Genomic DNA, 26,806 nt, shown 5'->3' on the forward strand with positions numbered 1-26,806 from the left:
GCAAATATTCCCCGCGCAAAGTAACAATCCTAAAATGGAAATGTTAATGACATGTTAATTAGCTTGCCCTCATTTTCATTTTCATAACATCTTAGATCTTAGCCGAGACGGCTTTCCCGTAGCCGTGTATAATACACACACTGATTTTATTGTTGCACGTTACTCTTAGAAAAACTGCGATTTTGATTGAAACTTTTACTGGAATAAATTATTGCACCAAAGAAGCCGAGGGTAAAGCTTCTCTGGTATACATACATACATTTGTGAACAGATGTTTATGCTAGGGTATGCAAAATGACCTCCACGGGTAATGTTTTGCAAATATGTTCTGATGCTTTGGTGAAGTTGCGAAATTGCAAATATAATTATACAAATTTATGTTCCTTTATACACTCACTTGTTACTGTTTTATGTTTAACGTCGTAGGTATAATTTTAAATGAATTTTAATAAAAACTGTTTTTTTAATTTCAGGTACGAGTTGGGCTCTGATAAGCTGTACTCCGTGTCCTGGTACAAGGACAACGTGCACATCTACAAGTTCTTGAAAAAACAACACGAAAAGCTGGTTTTCAATGTGAATGGTGTCACAATCGACGTAAGTTTTAACTATTCCTCTTAAAGTTAAACTGATTCGTTAAGGTGTTAACAAACATCTACACACAATACAAACTCTTTAGTTATTTTCTTCTTTAATTCAACTGTCCAAAAAATAGTTGTTGCCTTAATTTGAATATAAAGGAGTGAATCGCATTTCGAAAAAAAAAAAAAAAAAATCGTGTACGAATGCATCAAGTAACACTAAGGCAAAAGAAGGGGATTTGCTGAGAATCCGCACAGAGATAAAATCGAATGACGGCAACGCTGCCTGGAGATTCCCATGGCTTTTGGAAAGAGGGAAACTCTCCACGAGAGCTTTTTTTCGCGTGTATGCAGATACTTTTATCGTCAACGGGACTATCGGGTGCCGACGACCCGTTCAAACGGATTGCAACGGTGTAAGTAAGTAGTAAAAGTCCGCGTTTGGTCAGACGGCTCGAGGACCGGTGGGGGAGACCTTCTCATACCACTGGTGCTAATGCATTGGCTTTGATTGCAAAGCTCCTTGTATACTCAACTGATACCCACTTTTTCGTGGCTTTTTCACTGATTTAATTTCAAACAGACAAAAAGTACTTACGATCTTTTAAAGAAATTCGCATCCACTTGCGACACATCAGGGGCTTCAGAACATATTTTGAAGACGAAAAGAAAAGTTTCCCCCGTACAAAAGTATTTTTGATTTCTCAACAATGAATGTTTTCTAAGCTTATATATTGTTGTTGTGCTAAAGAAAGATGGTAACACACCGTGACATTCAACATACCGTGCATGGTTCATTGTGTCCATCTGCTTTAAAATATATATGCGGCACAAAATAAAACAGTACATCCAAGCATCAAAGCTGCCCTCGGAAGAAGAGGTCAGGTCAGAAGGAAAAATCTCTACTCGATACTCGAAGAGGCAGAGAAGGGAAAGGAGAAAGCATGGAAAGAGCTGCAGACAGGATTAGAGGATTGCTTTGGACTCGTAAATGTCGATACGGATGTGCGACGCGGTCCAGACAAAGTGCAACTCAGCGCTTGATGTACGTGTGGTGCCTGGACGAAAAATTTAGCCCCTCGAGGAGGAAAAGATAGAGAGCTGGGAACGGAGGTAACGGGGAATAAACGCCAAGCAGTGCACTTGAAGGGATTCGCGATTAAAATTGATGCCCAGAGGGATGAGAGGGAGTGGATAGCTTGGTTTGATCATTACTCTCTGTTCATAGCTTCTCTCTTGTTTCTCTCTTTCTCTGATGCAGGTTAGGCTCGAGGGCTCTTTGAAGTGAATATTACGTTATATCTATTCAGCACTTTGGGGGATTTTAGCTCGATGTGCTTTGTGAAAAGAACGTACAGTGTTGATTGATTAAATTATAAAAAGTATTTTACCCTCGTTTTGGCCTAAGAATCCCTTATCTGAGATTATTTGGAAGTAAAAAAAATAGTTCTGATTAAAGGGCACATACAATGGTACACGTAGATGTTTTTAAAAGGTATTTTTATTTGGAAACGTAGCTAATTTCAATTGAACCTTATAACTCGTGCTGTGATAACAATACCCTTTACCCATCATTGTGAAATACGGCTTTTGTTGAAAAAGTCTAAAAAACAAAGAAAAAAATCTGGCTAGTATAATGGACTTTATAACCATCTGCAATTATAGGCACTGCTATTGTTTACCTGCATACAATATGTATACACTCGAATCGGAGGCTCCCCTTTGGGATGTTTTGTCGAGCCACATCGGCTATTTGTGGCCACCACTAATCCTCTCCCCAACTCTTGATTCTAATCTTAGTGGTGGCCCCATGACATGGTAAAGCGAAACCGAGGGATACATTGTATTAGCTGGATTCCATGCAATTGGCGGCCACTTTGATATTTCTGGACGTTGGTACAAACTAACACATCCTAACGCTAAAACATCAGTTTAAAATATCATTTCTACTACTATCACTCAAGATTCAATCAGCAACGAACTTTGATATAATTATGGACCGGAAATCGAAATCGACAGGTAAAAGTGGGTCACTCGCACGTCAACTTAAACTCAGGATAGGTATACTACTGAATATCGAGGAAAGACGCAAATAATTAATGTAGAAAACCAATAGCTAAATAAATTTTGGGTTGTTGTTTGGATAACTCGAGAGTCAGAGAATAAATAGTCCGTGCAGTGTTGGAACAATGAAAAAGAACGTAACGAGTTACCAACTGCGCCAAGAGAAAGAGGAACAATTCGATCATGCATAAACATTTACATTTTGCACTCGAAAGGGGAAAAGAAAGAAAGAACGTATCTCGGTGCTGTCTACGCGAAAGTGGAACGATACTATTGCAACAACTTCTCTTTCGTATCTTGGGTGAGAAATCGCAAATTGCTTACATTTGCATTATTCATTGTACCCAAATCGATTTTTCCGAGTACTTTGAAACTGACTGATAAAGAAAGATATAGTGTGTGTATCTCGAAGGTGCAAGAACTTCACCAGTTCTCTTTCTCTTCTCCCCTTTTCTTCGTCATGGTATATTTGTCTTTCGATTATTAATTCCTGCATCTGAGATTGTATTTAGGATATCGAGACTAGAGTTGATCCCACCCTCCTCTACTGAACTAATGTGTTTTTTTCTTTTTTATTCGTATAAATAAGTTTTCATTATATTTGATTTTTCATTTAAAGTTATGGTTATACTTGATCATCTTAATAAAAGATATTCAATCATAATAATTTTTGAAAACGCAAAAGTACAATATTTGTCTTCACCTAACAGCGTAGCGTGTTTTTACATGCATAAATTTTTGCTTTAATGTAATCTAAATGTATAAATGCGATATATTTAATTAGTTTAAGACTTGCTGAATTGTGTTATCTAATGTACTTTTATTATTTTTTGTAATCATTTAAATCTCATGTAAAGCTGAAATGGGCCTTCAGGCCTCAAATGCTCAATAAAAAAAAAAAAAAAAAAAAAAAAATCTTTAACGACTACTTACCGGAACCAGATCAATAGTAAAACAATATAGTTATTGTAAAAGTGTACAGCTGTGGTAGCATAAAGAAAAACCAAGGAATATGAAACAAAAGTATCTTCTTTTTATTAGTTCAAAGTTTAATACATAGGGTAGAAGTTAGTGGTTGGAGAGATAGTTTTTTACCTGGGCTAAAAATTGTGGAAAACTTTTTTTACTTACACCTACTTTTCTGCTCTTACGCTTTTTCTTTTTCATTTTTTTTACAACTCTGTTGCTATCTTCCAAAGCTTTTCTCAAATATTTTTTGAAATTCTTAAAAACAGGCTCTTTTAGTATTAGCCCATTTTGTGAAGAAGTGTTGGGTATTATATAAAAGATTTTTTAAAATTTATTACAAAGCCTCGGTAAACTACAGAAAATATTTTTTTTGCCTTAGGATATCTTATTCATTGTTTAAAATAGTTCGATTAATGAAGAATAAATGGTACAAATGAAGGTAACTGCTTACCACTGTTATCTCTATCATCAAAAGTAGAAGCATGAAACTTTTTGTACCTGACCATTTTAATAATCAAAATTGTTCGTTAAGTTCTTCTTTCTTGAAATACCGTAAAAAATAATGATAGCCATTGTTATAAACTTCTTTGAACAACTTGGTAAAAATTTTATTTCTTAACTGACTAATTTTTGTATCTACTTAATGATTCAATAAAAATTAAGGCCACGAAGAGGCGAATGTCTAAAATCAAAATTATAAAGTTCGATACCTATAAATAAATCACTTGAGCTATTGATGACGTAAATTATCCCAAATTGGCTTTTCACCCAAAATCAACTACGAAAGAATTAAAGTCTTGACCTAATTACGATACTCACTAATCGCCCAGTCTTTTGTATGCGAACGCAAAAATAATATGTATCCACATGCTTACATAAACTACAGGCTGCGGTAGGAAAAGTATAATAGAGGAATTTGCTGTTTGCCTTTGGAGAAAGGAAAAGGCCACAGAAAAGATCCTATAAGAAAAGAGCCCCGCAGCTTCGAGGAAAGTGTTTTTTTTGTGGTTACTTTTTGCTTTCCTTTTGTTTCCTGCCAAAAAAAATAGTACTGGAGCAGAAAGGCGAGTGCAAGGGACTAAAAGTAAGAATGGGGGAGTCCGTAAAAAGTATTTCAATGTATTCGGCCTAGTCCTCTGTACCACCATGTAGAAGTTGGATATTTAAAGCCACAAGCAGGAAAAAGGGCTGCAACTCCAGCCTTCGCTTTCCCTTTTTCTTCTTTTTCTTTTTCTTCTTGTGCCTCCTTACATCTATTCTCTAAATTCGAAGAAATTGAGTGCTAAAGTATAATGAAATGCCTGTATCTTGTTTGTTTGAAAGATTTTTCCTACGTACTAGCTTTTAGCGCAAATAATAAAAAGATTTCCAATTTACCACAAAAATATTTAATTGTGTGTGCTACGACAGTAGTACGTACGCGTTCTCTACTAGATTTTTCCTAAGGCAAGCATCTATTCGTAATTAACGATATTATCGGTACTGCGTGGTAAGTTTTGCTAATTGCAAGTAAAAAAGATGAAAAGTGTAAGCTAATACCCACTACAGAAAGTTTTGTGAGCTGAGTAATGCTGAAATTGAAAGTTTTTTGCCTGTCTTTGTATAATCTAACATCTAATTGTTATTACAGTATACTCAAGGTGTCAGAATTGTCACCAAAATTGTAATTTTTTTGAAAAATAGCATAAATTTCCAAAAAATCCACACGTTAGGGAATAATAATAGCGAAACTAACGAGAAGCAATATCCTTTCAAAATTCGTGGCCTCGCAAAACTTTGAGGCAACGCATATACGGTAATTACAGCCACTAATCGCCCAACTATTATTTGCCCGACAATATCTATGGGAAGGCCAAATTACCTCCTCTTTCAAGTGTAGTCGTACACTTGCAAAGGGTTACGAATTAATTGAGCGATTCAATTTAGATTCATGAGGCCCTCCTCCAAAGTACAACAGTAGACAACGTTATAATCGCATGGAGGGCTGGTGTCCAGTATTACATCGCTGCACGAGTATACGTGGGGTCTATTACGACATCGATCAACTTAAAACTCTTCCTGTCGACCTACGCGTCACATGCAAATAATATTAGCGGCTCACCAGCACGAAGCTCTGCATATAATAACTCCACTTATATCTACGTACCTTTACTCCACTCGAGGCTATCCCCCAAAAACTGTTCCTCAAATAGCGGAAGTCTTTGTATTTTTTGGTGGCTTGAGGATCCATGTGAGAAATAGACGTTTTCTGGGCCAATAAAATTTGTAGGACGGAAAAAACGAAGCTCGTTTTGCATAATTTCAGTTGAGCGGAAAACGTTTTTCGGACGAGTTTCGAGTAGTGCTCCACATGGACTATAGGAATCATTACTTATTTTGCAGTAAAATTCACGATGAAGCTCTTGTGATTTTTTGGTTAAAATAATTATTACTATTATAATTATTTTCATGATTATTATTTTTATTCTTATTATAATTATTATTGTTGATAAAAACGCATCAAGTGTAGTTTAGTGCTTTTCTTATCATGGTATGCCGTGAGACAGAGATCTGATGTGACACTTGATATTTATCATTATTATTCAAGCTTTCTATTTTTAAAAATGCAAAAAATGATTAAAGGATTTTTATTTTTTAGTTTTCGTAATGGTATCGTCAATAATTTGAAGATCCAGTGCTTTGCGAAAGATTGAAAAAAGAAAATAGTTCAATCTATCATCTAAACTGAAAATTTGATTATTCATCGACCTCATCATTTTTAAAAAGCTTATATGCATCAATATGCATCACTGTTATGAATTTCATTGCAAAGTAAAACTTGTCATTGCAGCTTTTAAGGTGTTAATTCATTGCACTAATTTTATAAGTGCTATTAGCCACTGATGACGCCTGAAAAAATCACCCTTAAAGGTTTTGGGAAGGCAGGGCGCATCGAGACAACAGTGCCATCCAATTGAACAAAAAAGTCTTATATTTTACGAAAAAAAGGGATTAACAGAGAGCTGGTTTCAGGAGAGGAATGAGACGCTACTGGAAGAGAGAAGAAAAAGGTATACCCTAGAGCCATGGATTCGCAGCACGTAAACGTCGTTACTTTCGTCGATATTAACGAGGGCGAAATTTCTCCTTTCCTTCTCTTCCTGTTCCTGTCTAGTACAGTCAAGGCAGAGCTGCACAGCCAAGACCGGAAGTATTATTTCGTGATGGGGATACGGAAGCTAAATATCGATTTATTTCTGTTTCCTTTGGTTTGTTTTGCGAAAAAAATTTAAAACGATATCAAACGTGCATACAACTTGCGAATGGCATAAAGGTAGATTTGCCATTTTACTTTTATTCGTAATTGTGAATATTTTTTTTATCAGCCTAATTCTATCGTTTATTAAAAATTTCATAAAATTCCCTTGTATCAGACCTCTATGAAGACGTTGAGCTTATATTTGAAATAAAAAGTAAACTTTTAAATTCATCTGAAATAAAGTAACCTTGTATCAAACTTGAAAGATAAATTACGTACAAAATGGGACCGAGAATTCATACATTATTGTATTATTAGGTACATGAAAAGAATCTCAGAACTAATAAAAGCATACTCATGGAAAAAATTTAGTACTGGGAGTAAATGAAATGAAGCTTTAGTCGCGATGGACTTTGATAATAAAAATAATGAACTCGGCCTACTTTACATATTGATATTTATGAGAAGCAATGGAGTAAATAAAAGAGAGAGAAGAAATAAAACGGAGTTAAAATATTGAGACAGAATTCTCGTGGTGATACAAGTAAATAGATTATCAATACCGTGGCTCCGAGCTTTTGTAGGTCAGTATTTTTCATCTTTCTTACTCTTACCTGGTGTCATCCTCTTTTTCTTCTAGCAAGCTGTTATGATCGACTTTTTTCTCCTTCAGAGCCACGTTGATTCTGTAACATACCAAATCCACGGAACTAGTTTTATGTTGCCGATATATCTTCTGCTTGTCTATAGTACAGTAGTTTCTTCTTGACTTTCATTTGAGTGACTCGAGTGAGGAAAAGAGAGAAAATTGGAGAAAGATTTTTGTGGTTAGACAAGAAGTTGGTATCATCGATGGCTAAAGATCAAAGTGTCCCTCCATCTATCACTATTATTTTTCTTAGCCCTTCTCTCCTTTACACCCAAATACTTAAAGCGAAAACTTTCATAAACTATATCAACGTTTTTCGACGCATTAAAAAAAAAAAAAAAAAAAAAAAAACCAACGTATTTCTATACTCAAACAGCCAAACAGCATCACTCGAAAACTTGATTTACAATAAACATGAATAACATATTTTCGTTCTTTGTCCTTTCTTTTGTTCCACGCGAAAAAACAACAGATTGCATAGTAGCATACTTTAGAGCATTGCTGCTCTTAAATCCCTCCCCAGACGTTGGAGCACACCACTCACCCACACAAGTTTTAACCTGGCCTATTTCAAGGGATCCGTGTATGCCTGCTTCGCATAGATGTATAAAGTACAACACTACATGTAGAAATGTGAACTGGAGACTGTGGGCACGTATATCATGTGTATCTATATAAACACACACACACACACACACACAAAACAGAGAAAGTTCCCGTGTGGCAAAGGATGAACGATCGAACCCAGCTTTGTTCCCCACCCCTCTCGCCGCAGTCAACTGAGCGAGAATTCCTTGACTTCTCGTATTGTTGTTTATTGTGTGGTTTGCCCAAACTTGCTAATGTTGAGTAATAGCTTACAGCTGCTTCCACGTGTGCATAGGAGGACAAAAAAATGAGGGTAGCTCCCCCAATGCCACTATGTGGCGTATGAGCGCATGTGTATGCCAAGTATTGTTCGTATGATTTTAAGAGATGCATTCTTATTCTCATCTCTAGCCCAAGTGAGGAAGTGCCGTTTGTATTGTCAAATAGAATCAATTTTAATTCATGCAAGTAACTTAGTACTCATGAATAAATACATAAAAATGTTTAAGATTAAAGACGAAATTTCATATTAAAATGCTCAAACTTATCGCAAGCAGCACTGCGAAAGTTTTTCCGGACACATACGTTGGTAATATACAAGACACTTGACCACATGACTCTTTTTTTTATTCTTTAAACATATTCATCTACATTCTAGTAAAATTTTTTCTTTAGTAAACAACTCAATCAAGAATGTACAAAAATTTTCCAGAGTTTCAACTGAATGATTACAAGTAGTAGTATCAACGTTTGGTCAGAAATGTATGACATAGCGGATATTATCTACGAATTACATTTTGAGAAGTTATAATTTTAAATTAGTCACTTAAACTAATGAATATGATTTAATACAAATCTCTAGCATCGTAAAATTAAGATTTAATGTTATGTTTCTAACTTACGCTTTATTTAACTAAAATCTAAGAAACTCTCCTGCATTGGATGTGTATGTAAAATCTAATCTAGTTAACAGTATCAAATGACAGTCAACCAAGTTTTACAGCACATCTACATAATTTTACAGCAAGAAAAAGGTTATTATTCTATGAAAAATTATGAGTATAAAAACATACAAATAACCTATTGTTGTTTCCACACTTGGCTTAATTATAAGGATCCACACAATTTCAACAAAAATGCCTTCTAATCAATCGATAATCCATGGCAGATTAAACAAACAAATACCAAAAAATTTTTCAGAAACTTTCCACAACAAACTGCAACTGTAATCAATTTTAATAGTAACCAAAATTCGATCTTTGATTCTCTGTTGCAGCCGCACAAATCAAGTGACCAGTTGTTGCAGCTTCAGAGCGTGATCATCGACGCGACCGGCTACTACATGTGCGAAGTGAACACCGACAGTCCTGTGTTTAAAGTCGTAAAGGCCATGGCTTACATGGAGGTCATAGGTAAGCTCTACCCATGAACAGCACATATGTTTTCCGAAAACCTCATTGGCTTATAATCTAGATACATCATCTATGGCTGTGTCACCATTAATGTGTGCCTACATGAGTTTTATAAAACGTTATGTTCTTAATTGTCACTTATTGTTGGGTGTGGTAAACTATCAAGAATACCACATTCTTTGTGGAAAGACTATTCTGCTATATGATTTTTTATTCGTTTATTCCAACCACATTCCTCACGCGCACATTTACTCAGAATACCTGGCCAACTGATAGATATGCTTTAAGTTACTCTCAAGTGTAAGAACCGATCAATACCGTCTCAGGAGAAAATACTCGTAAACGCGGTTTCTGCACTCCTGGAGATTCGCTTCACGCTCCGTCGACCAAAAGAAGCGAACCCAAACCTTCGCATGGCTGAGCAGACGCGGACCTCCATCACTTGGTGTTTACCTTGCTCGTTTGAATTTTTCTCATAAAAACGGCAATCTTCCCTTGAAATGGATACCAAGATTTTTTTTTCATTTTCGGTTCGTAATGAATTTTTTCAAGTTTTCAGCACATCATTAAACGCGTTCAATGAATCTCAGATTATATTCAATGAACCTCTCAAGAACACAAAAAAATTTCACAGGGAATTGAAAAAAGGACCATCGCCCTGATGCTTGTGCAGATAGCACCAGCGTGATGAAGTATTTTTAAATTTCCACGCTTTCTTAAATTTTTTATTTCATACTTATTCTCTGACAAGTGCTCGTGTTTCAAGCTGGAAAATGTGTTCAATAGATCCAAAATAACGCGATACAAATATAAGATTAGTGGATTTTATCTTCTCACTGCTACCATACTTTTAAGAAATGAGTATGCGAATTTCATTGAATCTGCCATAAAAATTCTGTCTCAGTGAAAAAAGAAAAAAAAATTGAGGACTAGAGATTGTGACAAACAAGAATAGTCATCGTTAGAGACGTACCGTACCTATACTGATCTGATTGCTGGCATTCGCTTTCCAGCGGTGATTTAGCGCATTGAAAGAGTCCGCGATGAAAATTTTTCTGTTCTCAGAACCACCCCGAGAGGGTCCAAAGATTACCGGTGAAGAGGAAATATATGCCAGTGGTGATATTATGGCGCTGAACTGCACCAGCGCCTTCTCGTATCCAACGGCTCGGTTGCAGTGGTTCATCAACGAAATCGAGGTACTTAAGTCATTTACGCTTCTCTGAAAAGTCTCCTTTATTCTCTCACCTCATAGCTCTCTCTTCTCCTTTTTTTTCTCCTTTCTCTACCCTAGCTCATTTTTTTTCATCCTATACTACTTGACGCAGCACTTACGTAGTACTATGAAGATATTATGCACCTAAATAACGAGGCTACTTTCAATGAGAAAATCGATACGCCACAGAAAATTACGGTTGCATCTGTAATGTGTGTATTCGCTAACAAGTTAAACGTATCACTAATATTTCTAATACTTGAGAAACCTGGAATGACTGAGAATTTTTCACTCAACCATATTCGTGATAATCAAATTTTACGAAAATAAGAAATTAATAATAATAATAATTTAAAAATTGAGTAAGCTAACATTTTCCGAGTATGGAGTATGATGATGATGAGGAAAAAAAAAGTCAGATGTACAGTAGATATAATTGATTATTAATAACGACGACAAAAATTAACACTGCTATATTTTATGCACCAAAAGAAATAAAATGAATACTTCAATTTTCAATCTAATCGTTAGCTAATTGATAAAAAATATCTGGAAATCATTTTCAACCGCTGTATTCTTATTAAAAATCATATTAAAAAAAATGGTATTAAAATATTTTAACATTAAGTACTGCTCATCTTAGCAACAGATATTTATCTCACGCTCGCGCAACCCGATACTCCTAGCAGGGGCCTTTCTTTACACTTTATGTCTTTATAACTTCCCAAGCCGGAAAAAAGCGAGATCTCCGTCAATGGTATTAACATTTCAGGTTGCCTTTGCGCCCGCACTGGTATACGCGCGGTTAATCCAAACGACGCCTGGCTCAATTAAGTCACACTTGCCTTCCTTTTTGTTCTTATCATCGTCGTCTATACCAAAGCTCTCGTGTGCTCAAACGGAGAGGCCAGCGGTAAACTTGTTTGACGAAGATAAAGCTTCAGCGCGATTACAAAGTGGGGAGATACAACGTGGAGCTTCTCTCTTATTCTCACAGTAATTACTTACACTTTGCTGAAACAGTTATATTTTTCTAATCCTGTTAAATCGAGGCGTTTGGTACTCAAAGGTACCCGAATAATGTTTTTTTTTTTTTTTGAGGTAGGTAGAGATGATCAGGACGGCACTTCAGCTTCACGACCGCCTGTTTTGTCTGAAGCTATACCACACATTACACTCTGATTGATCATATCTCTAGCTTAACTCTTTACGCTTCATTGCAGGGAGTTAATGTTCTTATAAGGGAAAAGGTGACATGGATAGAAAATAATGATTGATTGTCTTACACGAATTTAGTACCATGAGTTTCTCGTCAAAAAAGTAAACTTGCACAAAAAATACTTTATACTGCTTGCCCTTGTTAGAATAATTGTAGGATACGAAAAAATTAAATAAAAACCTCGCATAGTAGGAACTGTTAACACAATGACAGCGCCATTCACCTACATACTCACACAATAGCAAACAAATGGCCTGGTTAAGCCCATACTCATTGGGATTACATACGTATACGCTAACGATTGATTGATAACTTTTTTTGTGGCAATTTTTGCTTAAGCCTTTCCGAATCTCTTCCCCCATCACTAATCCCTTAATGGATTGTAAGCAGCGATAATCTCTAAGATAGGTAAGGGAATATGCGTAGGGAAGTTGCGAAAAACTCTAAGGGAAGAATCGAAAGAGAAATAATAATAGCCAAGTAGAGAGCGATAATTCGACGACGAATTCTTGGAAGGACTATTTGGATGACAATCAGGGAAAGAGAAGCCCTAGCAAAGAGATACAATCAGCAGTATTCTCTTCCTCTCTCTCTACTCAGGCTTTGAAGATGATTTAATATCGACATCTTCTCTGACATCGTTTATCTTCTTTGGCTCAGGGACTAAAGATACTTTACTAAGTGTGGTATCACGAAGCCAAGTTCCTTTTCTTAGCGGGGGCTTACCAACCCGAATCTTGATTATTATATAAATCCAGCGATTATGGTCTATTAGTTGCAAACTTCCGTAACCCCAACTTCTTATCTACTCCTCCAAATCTTACCACGGAAAATTCGCAGCCCTTATTTTCCTGTGGACAAGTTTAGTAAAACTTGATGGTGCCTTGATTAAGTTGTCGTCTTTTAAGTGTGTAATCATCGACAGAAGCAGAACAAAGATAGTTGTTACAAGTTCAAGGGGTTGTATCTCGGCCAAGGGATCGATTTTTCATCGAGATGGTCTTCTTTGTCAAACTTTATGAGATCGAAAAATAGTTAAATAAAATTTTTGTGTGTTTATTCATGTGTTAACCTTACAATTATTATAAAAACGACAGAACTCAACTTAGCATACTGATTTTTGCAAAAATAGAATGTGCTCGACTGGCGTTTTATTCACGAACGAACAGTTTTATATCAGGATGGATTCCTTAAATTAACTAGTAATTTAAATTATTTTACAAAAAAAGTCATGAATATTTTACACTACTCGTGGAATAATTGTAGGTCAGACAGTATCGTTCACATATTTGTGCTCAAATTAGAATCTACTCGTCAGTTGAATAAATTCGCTAAAATTGTCGCTTACAAACGAAGGTCATATAAAAAAGATGTTACCCACTTTCATTAATGAAAATGTAATTTGCTCTAATTTGACTAAAGTAATCAGGATTATCATGAACTATTTCTGATTCATTGGTACATGCAGGATCGAGGTCTACCGTTTTATCCCTTAATTTAACTTTCTACAATTAACTTTTTTCTGTTTTAACCTTTTTGTTGTCTTTAAAAGCGATTTTGGATGTTTGTTCCACAGGTACCTCCAGATTCGGAAGTGTTGCATTCGACACATCACGGCCTTCACAGTACCCGTTCAAGTCTCCGGTTGGAGCTCAAACCAAGGCATTTGACTCACGACAGGATAAAAATTACGTAAGAGTAACATTGATAATCACACACTTTTCAATATAATTTTCAATATAATTCAGTTGTGTGTAAAAAAATATTTTTTTTTTTTTTTACTTTATGTGCAGGTGTAAGCAGACGGTGCGGACGTCGCCGCAATCTACTGTGTCCTTTGTGGATACTAGGGAAAACCAGATATACGGTAATTGAAAATTTATATTATATTTATGTATTTGTGAATTTATTTATTTCCAAACGAATAAACTCTGTTTATTTTGCCAAATACTGCCAAAATAGATAAATATACAAGAAGTGCACGCTTTTTTTGTACCAAGCGAAGCTACACAAGCTTTACGTACTAAATAGCTATAAAGTTAACAGAGCACAACTTATTGTTTGTACAAAAATTTTTTTTTAGCTAATGGATCTTGAGTTATCAAAAAGGTTAGATGGTTACTAAAACCACTAGTTTTTCATCACTTAAATACATGTTTGTTAAATACCAGTATATCCATATACCTTATTTGGGCAACGAGTCAAATTTACTCCAATTCTAGTATGAATTGCATACAGGCTCAGTCCAACAACTAGTAACGATCAATCTAGTATATTGTTAACTTCTACTAATCTTGAAATCGTACCTCACTCGATGGTTTAACGAGTTAAAAATAGGAACACCGAAGAAACGAGTAAGACAGAGTACAAGGTAGCAACGGACTACATAGGCGTGGATGAGGTGGTCAAGTAATTTCCACTCGATCCTTCTCTTACCCCAACTCCTACAAAAGGTAGTATAGCTAATACAAGCCAGTGTCGATGAACGACAAAGTGACTCTTGGGCGTCGTAAACCTCCATCCACTGGTTTAATGAGTAAAATAATGAGCGAGAGTGTACATGTTTACACACGTGTACCATTGACTCGATGGATCAATATCTCGTACATTTGTCGATGTCTACACTTTATCAAGAACTTCACGTAGCCTGAGTCATCTATCGAAGCGAGGTAAATTAAGAAACGTCCAACGATTCGTCAGCATTTCTTATCCCTCTATTTCTGCTCGTTTCTTTCAACTGATTCGCAAACTCTTAGAAAGCCATCGCCAGACGGTGCGCCAAGAAATTAAAACAATAAATCACAATTGCAGCTCCATTTTTCCTTTCTTCTCTGGGCTTGTCTTTTCGGGGCCTCGGTCACCGTTTGTCTGTAACTGAAATTGGACAATTTTTCACTTTTTGTCGGATGCACTCGAGCTAGTAACACACGAGCAATCCCGTGCAAGTCTAATTACAATTTTTGGTTTTACTTTCTTTTACAACTTCTGGAACATTTTATCCCAATAAATGTTGAATATTAGAAAAAGGACGGACATTGCCTTATAAAATGTAGATAACATACTTGCATCACATCAATTCAGTTTATGACTTTTATTCAGCTTATTCGTTATATCGCTCATCATTTAAATTTAGTCCAAATATTCAGTCTATCGGATTGATCAAACGTTCACAATCCCTATCTGATGAGCAGAGACATATAAACATAGTGTCCACCCCATTGGTATTGCTACGTGATATCCTTTAAAACTCGTATGAAATTATTCCACGGAAAGTTGAATTGATGGTCTACATGTACCAATGGGTTCATTAAAAAGGCCAAATGTGCATGCACCTGTTCGCGTATTATCGATTTGCTTTTCTCTACAAAGAGATTCCTATAAAGGGACGTGGACTAACGCAACAAACGAGGCTCATTCAAAACAGGACCGCATAACGTACAAGGACATGCTCCAGAATTATTTCGCACGAGTCATTTGCCATGTATTGACAAAGCCCCGATAGGGTAGTTCTCTCTCCTCTTGCGTCGTTTCGTTGATGAAGTTCGTACACTGTCCGGCTGGACAGTGATTGGTCGATTATTAACGATACAGAGTTTCAGTCTCGTATATACGTGTCCTAGCAGAAATACCTATGCAACTGGCCATGGAGCGATGCGGTGTCGACTGTTCAGTGGGAATTATCATTGCAGAGCCATTCAGCCAACCCGTTGTTGCCTCTTTGCGAGCCATGTGCACCTACATGAATACACAAGATACTAGGCTTACTCTTTGTGCACCTCGTCCTTTTTCACCTTCCAATGTGTCCCCGTTTTCAGCCAATAATTTTATAGATTAATTAGTCTACGTAGCTATGTTATACATGTGAAAATTTAATTTTTGGGAAATACTAGAAAAGGAAACTCAAAGAGACGAGCGTTATGCTCGTGGATTGTCCTGTAGGTGTCTTAGAGTACCCATGAGTTTCAAGATATCTTTCAGCGTTGGAAAAAAATTATGAAAAAAAAAAAGTAGAAAACAAAATAAGTGTAAGAAATTGGTCAAGAAAAAGCACGTTTTTAATAAAAAAATAAAAATTGAAGTGAACAAGAGTCAGTCCGAGATAGAGAAAATTCAAGGACGATTAGCTTTGGCTGATACAAAGGAGGGAGAAAGACGAGATAGTGAAGCAAAAGTACAGAAGAAAGAGGAAAGGAGGGGGTAGAGTCAGGCGAGCGGAAACTGATAAAGCCATCGGACGACTCGGACAAATTGCTCCTAACAACCTTCGATTTTCTCGTTAGGTTGAATCGTTCGCGGAACGCCTCTTGCATTTACCATTTTCAACCCCCAACAAAGTCCCCTCACCCCGTTATCCTCCGCATCACTCTATTTCTCAGTTTTTAACTTGTTCCCTTGACTTCCCATATTTTTTCCTTCTTTGTCTGCTTGCTCTGACTGAATAGCTCTAAATTTTACCATTACATATCTCATTCCTCAAAACTGTGGGAAAATTTGCTTTTCTTGATTGGCTCACGTGGACCCATTGTATCACCAATTAATTATACGATATAAGGTCTCGTACATGACATGCTAGTATTTTTTAAAGAAAATTATCCATCAATTCCTTCAATACGCATCATTTTCATTTCAGTACAGTGTACAATACGTCATATTATGTCACATTATATTACGATCTTTCATAAAAAAAAAAAAAAAAAACATAGCATAACATATAAGCTCTTGAAATGCGACTAATGATCTAGAAAAAAGTGCTTCGACGAGCGGTAAGTTCCAACCAAAAAAATTGGAGAACATAGATCCACTCGGGCTTGCGTATATTCCTTCTTTTTTTTTTATTCCATTATTCATCTCTACGCCAAAAAAATGTCATACACATATGGTTTCTCCATCGAACAATTACTCACAATACCATCGCTCGTCCACTACTTCGGGCGTATAGAATAAATTTATATCGTGAAAAGTACCGTCTTTTTATCGATATAAAAATGAGAGAAATGATAAAAAGTAGTGACATACGTTAGATACGTATTTTGCTTTCATAGATCATTATTGCATGGGAAGAGCGAGAATAGATTCATAAACTGCGCCATAAAATTTTTTGTGAAATTATGGAGTACAATTTTGTCAACGATACAGAAATATAAAATAAAACATAATTAATCTGAATGATAAAAGTACTGGAAAAAAATCTTACTGTTTAATACATGAATAATAAACTGTATTTCGATAATTATGGCCATGCTAGAAATAAAAAAAAAAAATAGTACAAATTCAGAGATATCGTAAACTTAATGAATGACAATTTCAGCGTACATATACATAATTTTTTTTACAGGTGTGGGTAGAGGAATAAAAAAAGGGAAAAACGTGTGAACTATTCTCTTGTTACTTTGATTTTCGAAAGGAAGGGGACCCTCATCCGTTTTTCGGATCAGGTGACACTGCTTGATACTAGCATAACTCAGAGACCACTTGCTTTTTTTTCTTTTTTCTATCACCCCCATGATATAGGTGCATCTGCAGCCACACTTGCTCATTTATGAATACTTAGATATTATTTTTATTTTCCCAGAAACGAAAAAAGCCCAGTCAGTCGAAACATTTTGTGTGTTGCAGTTCAAGGCCACGCGAGTAGTCTGTCCAGACCCTCGGCGATAATGTTCGTGTTGATGCTGCTTCCCATGCTGCTCTGCAAGGATTAGAGAAGGAGAGTAAATATTAACAGCTGAGGATATGTGAGAAAAGACAATCATTTACTCCTCGACCAGACAAACAAATTATTTGCTTATCTCATGGAATGCAGTAATGCTGAAACTCAGAGAGTACTTTTTACTGTTGTTTTTTTCTTTTTCATTTTCATGCAGTAGATCGCTGATGATGCTGATGACAGATATCTGTAAATTTATACAAATTCGCGGAAAACTCATTACTAGGCGTCTTTGTTTATTTTTGCATAGCTAAGCAAGGTAACAATTTTCCCCTCTGGCTGTGCTGTATGGAACGTTATAAGCGCGGATGTGTTAGTAGAAGTAATTGACAAGACAAAAAATTATTCTAACTTTATTTTCTTTTTTACAATTTCATCTACTGTACACTATAATTATCAAACAGAAGTGATAATATTAAAATTGGAGAGCATAAATAATTGTTAATCTTGTAAATTATAAACGATGTAAGTTATCGTGTAAAATTATTCGAGATTTCCGTAACCGTGAGCATATGCTACATGAAAACATTTATGTCACAGTATCGTTTGTACATAGTACATGAAGAGAAATGTATGCCACATAGCCATATATCAACATACACATGATACGTGTACATCATACGTTTAAATGAAAGTAAGGATAATAAATATATTACGTGATACACAAACCCAAAAGAAAGTATACTCTTATCTAAATACGAGAAAGAGAAATTGTGTACTCCCCCAGTGCGAAATGAGGGTGAGGGTGAGGGTACATGATTCCGTATCAAGAAAAAAAAAGGAAAAAGAGAAAACCATCAGACTGTGACCGAACGAGTGCGAGGCAAGTCCACGATGATGGTTGCTTACCGTTTAAAGAGAGACGGCTTGCGGTCATTTTAATACAGCCGTGACGCTTTACCACGTCATGCGTGTAAGCAAACATGCAAGGAATGGGGGAAGTAAAAAAATATCAATGTACGTATGGTAAGGGATGATAAAAATAAAAAAAAAGCAAAAATGACTGACGTCGCGTAAATTGTGTCAGGCCCTCCCGCCCCTATCGTGCGTGGTTTATTGACATTTGTTTCTCCCCGTGTAAATATGTATGTTTTTGTAAGCTCCGTAAGACTACGTGTGTGCGAGGCTGCGTGAGTAAATCAGACTGAACTCGCATTTGGTAAAACTTGACTGGCACTTCAATAAGCTTTGCTTTATAGATCAAATAAACTTGGCTGGACTCTTTTTCTTTTGGATATGAATGTTGAATTTTTTTTGACCTCATCAATGTTGTTGAACTATATAACATAACTTTAGTTTACCCACCATTTTTACATACATTCAAAAATATCACGTTACTCAGCTCATTTAATACATTTTTATTTTATAATACTAATAACTAAAATTGTTTGCAGTCACTCCAGTTTTTTTTTATTAATGGGGAGTAAATTTCACCTAATTAATCGACGATATAAATGCCCTTATTTTCTTTCAGCTAACTGCATGCCTCTATGTTTTAACGATACCTAACATATTTTCCTATGTAATTAAAAATTATGTGTTGTTTTTAAAAGTTGTTGTAAAATTAATTGGATTTTTTAATTAAAAAGGTGTTGCTAATTGCTACACGCCCTGCAAGCAAATTCATTCAGAAACGGAATTTTTTTTAAAACTACTATTAAAAATAACTACAATTAAAAATTCCATCTAAGTAAGGTGAATTTGTTGTATAAAATATTTGGGCAGATTTAAAATTGATGGAATAATAGTTGCGTGCAAAAATAGTTGAGTTCGAGGTTCTATCATGATGTACAAAAATACTTCAATCAGAGACCTCAGTATTAAAAGTCTCGTATAAAATTAAGAGAATCACTCCGAGGTTTTTTAGAACATGTCAACCTATATTTATACATGTACTGCATACAAGCCGAAAATTTTACTGGCCGCCGTACCAAAGTGCGAGTTGATTCTGTCGAGAACCCAAAATTTATAAAAGGAATCACCAAAGATAATAAAATTGGGTGAGTGACAAATAAAAATTGTTTAGGTAAAATCCAAAATTTATATAAAAAAAAAAAAAAAAAAAAAAAACTAAACAATACAATAAAAATATTAATGCATTCAAAATATGTATATATGTAAATATATGTATGATTACATGAGAAGAGCATATAGAGATGTATAAGGAAATAAATTTAATCGGATGGATTGCAGCGTCACTGCACCTGTCGAAAATTACCATAGTATTGCGGTTTGTTTGAAGCTCACGTGTCATTGTATATGGGCATCCTTTGTATTGCTGTAAGTGTATAAAGTATGTGGAAATAGAAAAAAATTACATTTAGTTAAAAATGTGTCGACTGAGCGACCTAGCACTTTCTTACACTTTAAATTATAAATACCTGATCGTAAAACAGTAAAGTATTAGAAAAATCCTTATCATTTTTTGTACTACTTTTATCTATAAACTATCGTATAAAAAATGATTATTAATCGATCAATTAAGGCCAGTAAAACTCTACTAATTTACGGTTTTGTTTTGTAATTCACATTTTACATTAAGCTCCATTATTGTACATCTATTTGTAAGTTATTTATCGGAAGAATCCTGGAAAAGAGTGTAAGTGCTTATTGTATTATCTTACGTTTTGCACCTTGTCTTCCGATCTGATTTAGAAATAAAAGCAAATATAACAAAAATGGTCAAGGTACAATTGTATGTGAATAAAAAAATTTTTTCAATAAAAATATTATTTTCAACTCAATTTTTTTCTCTTTCTGCCTGTTCTGTGAAAATATTTTTCTTTGTAAACGCTTGTGTATTCCTTAATAAAAAATACCGCAATTTAAATGCAGCATTTGAGGAGAAGCATTTGCAAACTAAGAAATTTATTACATTTTGGTAATTTTGTGTTTTTTACCAAAATTAAAAAAAGAAGATCCTAATTGTATCAAACCTATTACTCTCATAAACCTTATTAGTTTTTTAACAATATAATTTGAAAATAAAGTTAATACTGAAAGTTTGAAAAGTTGTTCAACCAAAAAATTTCGACAGCAGAAGAATTTTTCCCCAGTAAAACCTCATTAGGCTGCAACAGCGGCCCAAATAGAGAAGAGCAAAGCTCCCACTTTGTCTAAAAAACGATCACCAAGCCCGAGCAGTCGTTAATTTTTCCACGCTCCAGAGCAGCCAGTGTCGATAATTTGCACTGGCAAATACGGCGTGATGGTTAAAGCCCAATACAATATGAATTCCAGGATGGCGCGATCGATGGCAGAGCTAGCGCTTACCGGGAGACTCAAAAGGCGATTAATGCTAATGGGGCAGGAACCATCCAGCCCAGACCACGAGGTTATGGTGCTCGTAAAGTATGTATTGTTGCGAATTCCACGAAGCATGTGTGTACGTGAGAGCGTGGTACGCTCACCTTATCGCTAAAATTTACCTATCGTTGGCTTCAAAATCGAGCTGTTTATTGGTATTGCTTCTTGGGAAGGTGATGCTGGTACTCTATTTATCCCAGGTGAGTAAATTCAGGTGGTGGTTCACGTTGATAGGCACACCTATTCACACTGACTCGGGCGATTTTAGGAGTTGGAATTTACAATGATCAATTTGGGAAGACACGTACTACATGAATCTCGTAACGTTTGATTTATGTAAATTAATTGAGTATTTTTTTTTTTTTTTTTTTTTTTTTTTTCAAATCGCTGTAGTATATAAAGAGGCGGAATAAATCAGACTGACGCATAAAGTCAATTATCGGTTGAAACAAAATTTGTAAAAATTAAAAATGAAGAAAAAAGTCGAAAAAAATGGTAAAAAGTGGACAAGTGTACGTACATACAAACGAGGGAAAACTTCTACGAGAAGTTTTGAGAAAAAGTTTTCGATAGGTGTATGCAGATGCCCATCGTAAAATAGAAGTGCACACGTGAACCAACACACATATGTACATATACACCTAAAGGTCAGATAATCAAAGTTTGACCAAAGTTTTGCGATGCTGAATGGATCTCCAGTTCGAGTTTCCGAGTGATATTCCACATCACAAACTTACCTGATCCTTCTCTTTTGCGTTGCTTTGAACTGCAGGTAAACCGTTTTTTTAAATAGAAACACTTTGTCTTTGACGACTTGATTTTAACTTTTAAAATATTTTCACAAAAGCACAGAGGAAATTAGGCATATCAAAATTTTATTTACCTCTCTTAAATTAATGAATAAAAATGTGACTAAATTTCTTTGACGTTGCAACACTTAAATCAGATGAATCCGCGAAAATAATGACAAAACCAGACAAGCATCAATCAACTGTTACTTAATCAAAATTAAAAACGAATTTTTTTTTTTAATTAAAGCAATAAATTCGATCCAATGTCCATATTTACTTGAAAAATATTCAATTACTGTACGTATGAAATTTCATAAAATCACGTATCCAATGTTTCAAAAGCTGTGGTAGTCCATGCAGGCTGAGTTTCATTGATGCATCGATGCATAGCTGGCATCAAAAATTAAAAGCCTGTGCGGATCGTGTCACCAAAGTAAATTTTAAATGGAGACATCAACAATTTTATCGGGTACAATCGTATCAAAATTGAGTGTTACATCAATTCATCATTTTTTCCCGTGGACGAAAAATATCCCATGCTCTTTAGTAAAGTGAAAGCTCCCGGTTGTGCACGTAGTTGGATAAAAAAATATTTCCACGTGTGCTTATTCACGTTTTTCCGAGAAAACAAAAAATTTTAAATGTAGGTTGATGAGGGTTGGGCAGGGGCATCAAATGAGATAAAATTTCTGTCCTTTACAACAGCTTGTCACTGTACATTGCAGGTTCACCAACCCCTTGATAATTTGATATTTTTTTCGAGGTTTTCCTCTGTGGCTGTAGTCTTTCCTGCTAATATTTCTACCTTCACTAATTGTGCTGTGTACGATTTCTCTATAACGAATTGTATTTGCTGGAGTATGAAAAATATTGTATTTGGTGATTGGTTGGGGAGAGGGTGAGAAAGGCTTTTGTATTGTTGAATGTATAAATGGACCGGCCGAGCTTTTAGCTGCGACAGGCGCTTTTTTAAAATACTTTTGTCTCACGTTACTGTAGTGGAAATGAAATTTTTTTTAGTAAAGTGCTTTAAAATTTTTCTCATTTTTTCGTGCACTATGTTCTGCGTGGAAATAGGATGAAATGTATGATATTATTCGCTTCGTGCAGAAATTTGAAATAGCCCCACTTTTATGATGACACCCAACCGATAGCTCTAAAAAATTTGTATTCTTTTTACGAGATTCCGTAAGACCTTACACTTATTGCCCTCCATATTTCGCTTAAATTTCCCTCATACATAGTATCTAAATAAATCTTAATCAGCTTGTTGGAGGAGATCTAAGAGGCAAATTATTTGCTAGTGAGGAGTAGAGTAAGCTCTTAATTAAATTTCTTGGTTATCACTGCTGTATTATCCTCCATCTTCTTTTCTTGGGAAAAATTTTGCTCACCTTAAAATTGCTTTTAGTTAGAGTCCTCTTCTACTTCTTCTTCATCTTGATCGCGAGTTTGTTAGCTGCATCCATCAAGTTAAATATTTCTTGGATATTTTCAGCTTGTTTTCGCGTAAGGCTTTATGAACTTGTTTTTGTATTTACATTTAATAAGTGCAAATTTAAAAAGTCACTAGTTAAGTTTTCTGATACTAAGTATTATTATCTGTAAATTAACGTTTAATACCCACATGCTAGACAATTTTTTAAAATATGCTAGTATGGAAGCATGGTTTATAGATGTACGCAATTATTTATCAAGAACATACAAATATAACAAATTTTTTTTTAATTAAATGGCATATGTACATCACAGTAAGACAGCCCTTCAAGAATAGTCGCCAGTTTAATGCCATTAAAATCTTTGAAAAATATGTTAGAAACAGAATTTTTTTAAATCAAGTAGTATAGGTTGATTACGATCAGACCGATTACTTTTTTAAAACCATCCATTCTATACTATCTTTATCGTTTTGGAATATATTAGAATAATATATGTTTTGAATCAAGTATTATGAGTTCAGTAAAAGTCGTAATTGTATATCATGAAGAAGGTCTTTCGGTAGTATATTACAAATAATAATATATGTTGCACCTACACCAGTATAGTAAATTGTATAAGATTTTACGTGTAATTATGTCCAGGAAACAGTTCTGTAACGGAGGAAACCAAAAGTAATAGACTTTCGGCAATAGACAAGTAAAATTGACTTTTAAATCAAGTAGTACACATTGATTATGGTCAGACCAAGCATCTTTTAAAAGCCATCCATTGTATTTTATTAATATTTTTTAGGAATATGTTAGAACAAGGTCTGCTTCAAATCAAGTAGTATAAGTCAAGTATAGTCAGCCAGATATTTGTTGAAAAATTTTACAATAGCGTTATCTATTGACACCTTTCAAGTAAACGGTATAATATAGGATATTTTTTCAAAATAGGTAGTGAAAGTCGATTATAGTTAGAAGTCATTTGGCAAAAGTCAGTCAAAAAGTCACGCATCCCAAGTATTTACAAATCGTACAATGAGCCTCTTCTCTGCATGCGATCCAACTCTTATTGCTTCATTTTTTTGGCATACTATCAACTATGGATTTTATTTTGATAAATAAATATGCAGATGTGTAGTTACGTTCTCATCGTTCTCGATCAATCATAATTTTTCTTTTTTAGTTTTATCTATCGTTAAATTTCTTGCCTGTGAAAGTTTAAAGCTGTGAAAATGTCGTGTTATCTATAAACAGTATTTCTCTGCTTTACATTGAGTAGGGAAGAGCATGTTTTAATGATTGATTTGGCAGCTTTACTCCCACCTTACAACTTTAAAGCTTGTTCTGGAATTTGGTAGATACACACATGTTTGATGTGGGTACGACGAGTTGAAATTTTAATGGAAGCTCGAAGCTCTGTTTTGCTTAGGTTGTACAGAGTGACGAGGGAGTTTTGAGGCTATGTGTGCGCAGACAAGTTTGCGGAAAATGTAAAGTGACAGAATTTTAAATCAGCTCTCACTGCGCAAATATGTTCCCTTGTATGACTTAGCATCCCATTATCTTTTTTCTTTTTCAGTAGAGTATCTACTGGGAAAGTTTACAATAAATTACGCGAGGCAAAAGTTCGATGTTGTTTCACTTACAAAAAAAAAAAAAAAAATTCCTATCCTTCATCTCCTATACAGGACTATTCAATAAGTACACCCGTAAATCGGCTGGATTTGCGAGTTGTTACTTCCTAAAGTAAAGTATTCGGCTATCTATTTACCCGCAACCCACTCACGGGTAGACGCATACCTTTGTAAAAAGCTCGTGGCAGTAAACATTCAAGCCAGAGCAGCCATCAGTCTAACTCTTGGCGTAAATAAGCGTAGATTAATCGAGGGAGTCGGGAGGGAGGGGAAAGATGGTACTTTATACGTCCGACGTCTCAACATGGATGGATGAGTTGTAAAGCACGAGTCACGTTGGATCAGATCTTGCCCGGCAGTAGTGGCAGTTTGCTGGTAAGTAGGATTATACTTATACAAAAAGTAAGAGAGAGCATACACGCCGCATGAAAAAGACCTAACCACTTCAATCTTGCTCTCATACTCTTGGGCTTTAGAGCAAATATGCCCCGTTAACCACCGGGTATGTAATTAGCACGAGTAGACTGAATGAAGCTAGTGCGCTTAGTGCGTCTCCACTATCTCTGTAACTCTTATATTTCCTGGTACTTTGCTTCGAACAGGCTCAACTACATTCACTTTCTCTCTCTCTCTCTCTCTCACACACACACACATAACTGCTCATGCAGCAATTGGATATTATGGCCAGTGGGCCTCGTATTGCACTGGCATTTATTGTCAACGTAGATTTTCTCTCTGCTTTGTTTGGTATTAATACCTATTATTCTTTTTATTTTTATTTCTAAGATTTTTCTCTAACAGCTCAGAATTTTTTTCATTATCTCTGGCCGTGTTTTCAATTTTGTCTCCTCTTCTGTTTTTCAGAGGCTGATCGTCTCTCCAATAATAAACCAAACAATCGTTCAATACAGGCATCATTTGTATTTTAATCATCGTTTCTTATCCATTCCATGTGAAAAGATAAAATTTAAAGTACTTTAACATAGGCGAGTGACACGGTGCTAACTTTGACATGTTTCAAGAGACGAAGGAAAAATGTTGAACTAATGGAAAATTTTTAAGCACCAGTTAAACCCTCGAATTCCAATGAGCTTCATAAACTCCATTAAATTCCGATTCCCAACTTTGATGTGCAAAGTTTGTGCATTTAATTAAAAATTTAAATTCAACCTAAGTCCCTTGTGTACGACTCTAATGCTCTCACAAGCATCGTCTTTTACGCACTACCATGCAACCCATCCAATTCTATTCGTATCCACGTGTAAATACTCCCAAGAGTGCATTAAAAACTTCGTACGTATAGGGGTGGAGCAGAAGCTGAAGAAAAATATTTGATAATGCTTTTTTCAATTTTTTTGCTTTCCTTCCAATTTTTGCAAGGACTTTTAAAAGTATTTTAGTTGTATGAGTCCAATGTAAATAGTTACATAAGTGAAAAAATCCTTTTCAACTTCTCTCTATTTCTCTACGCGTAGAGGGATTCGCAATGGAGTTTTATGTATGATAAAGAATATGGTTAGTTACTCAATTTTTTTGTTTTATCTAGCAAAGTACAACGAAAAATTGTATGTAACACATTATATTGTTTAACTGCAAGCTCATCACACTCGAATGTCATTCTTCAGTACTGCCATTCTGTACTACGAAAGAAAAAATCAAAGGCCAATCCAAGCATAGCCTGGACCATAAAAAAAAAAAAATAGAAAGAAAAGCTTGTAAATTTGAGTATCTGAAAGTATCATTGGCTTACGATAGCCAACATTTTAAGCACATCCTGGATGGATGGAAAAAATCTTCAAGGGCGTCAATAAAAAGCTCGTCATTATACTATGAAGTCCTTGTTAGTATACGTATTAGGGAACAGCTCATAATTTTGGAGATTAGATACGCGTGTATGGTTATTTTTTATTCATTAACCTAGAAACGCTGTCACAACTGACACTTTATGAATGTACGCCTCAATCCATGGGAGTAGGACCTTTAAAGGCATGGAATGCCCTTTCAT

The 26,806-nt window shown here is 35.3% G+C and overlaps 1 protein-coding gene across 1 annotated transcript in view; it reads left to right on the forward strand.

Moving 5' to 3' along the window:
* The window catches only part of LOC106645606 (uncharacterized), a 32,431-nt gene extending 14,703 nt beyond the window's left edge, over positions 1 to 17,728 (forward strand). The window contains exons 3-8 of the mRNA XM_089588881.1: positions 474 to 597; positions 9,366 to 9,501; positions 10,567 to 10,700; positions 13,513 to 13,628; positions 13,730 to 13,803; positions 17,553 to 17,728. Of these exons, the coding sequence (XP_089445007.1) occupies positions 474 to 597; positions 9,366 to 9,501; positions 10,567 to 10,700; positions 13,513 to 13,628; positions 13,730 to 13,803; positions 17,553 to 17,638 (670 nt within the window). The 3' untranslated portion in view covers positions 17,639 to 17,728. The remainder of the gene's footprint in view (positions 1 to 473; positions 598 to 9,365; positions 9,502 to 10,566; positions 10,701 to 13,512; positions 13,629 to 13,729; positions 13,804 to 17,552) is intronic.
* The last annotated feature ends 9,078 nt before the right edge of the window (positions 17,729 to 26,806 follow it).

Source organism: Copidosoma floridanum, unplaced genomic scaffold (assembly GCF_036245765.1).
Source record: "Copidosoma floridanum isolate Cflo_tuat_1 unplaced genomic scaffold, Cflo_Japanese_pri ptg000007l, whole genome shotgun sequence".
NCBI lineage: Eukaryota > Metazoa > Arthropoda > Insecta > Hymenoptera > Encyrtidae > Copidosoma > Copidosoma floridanum.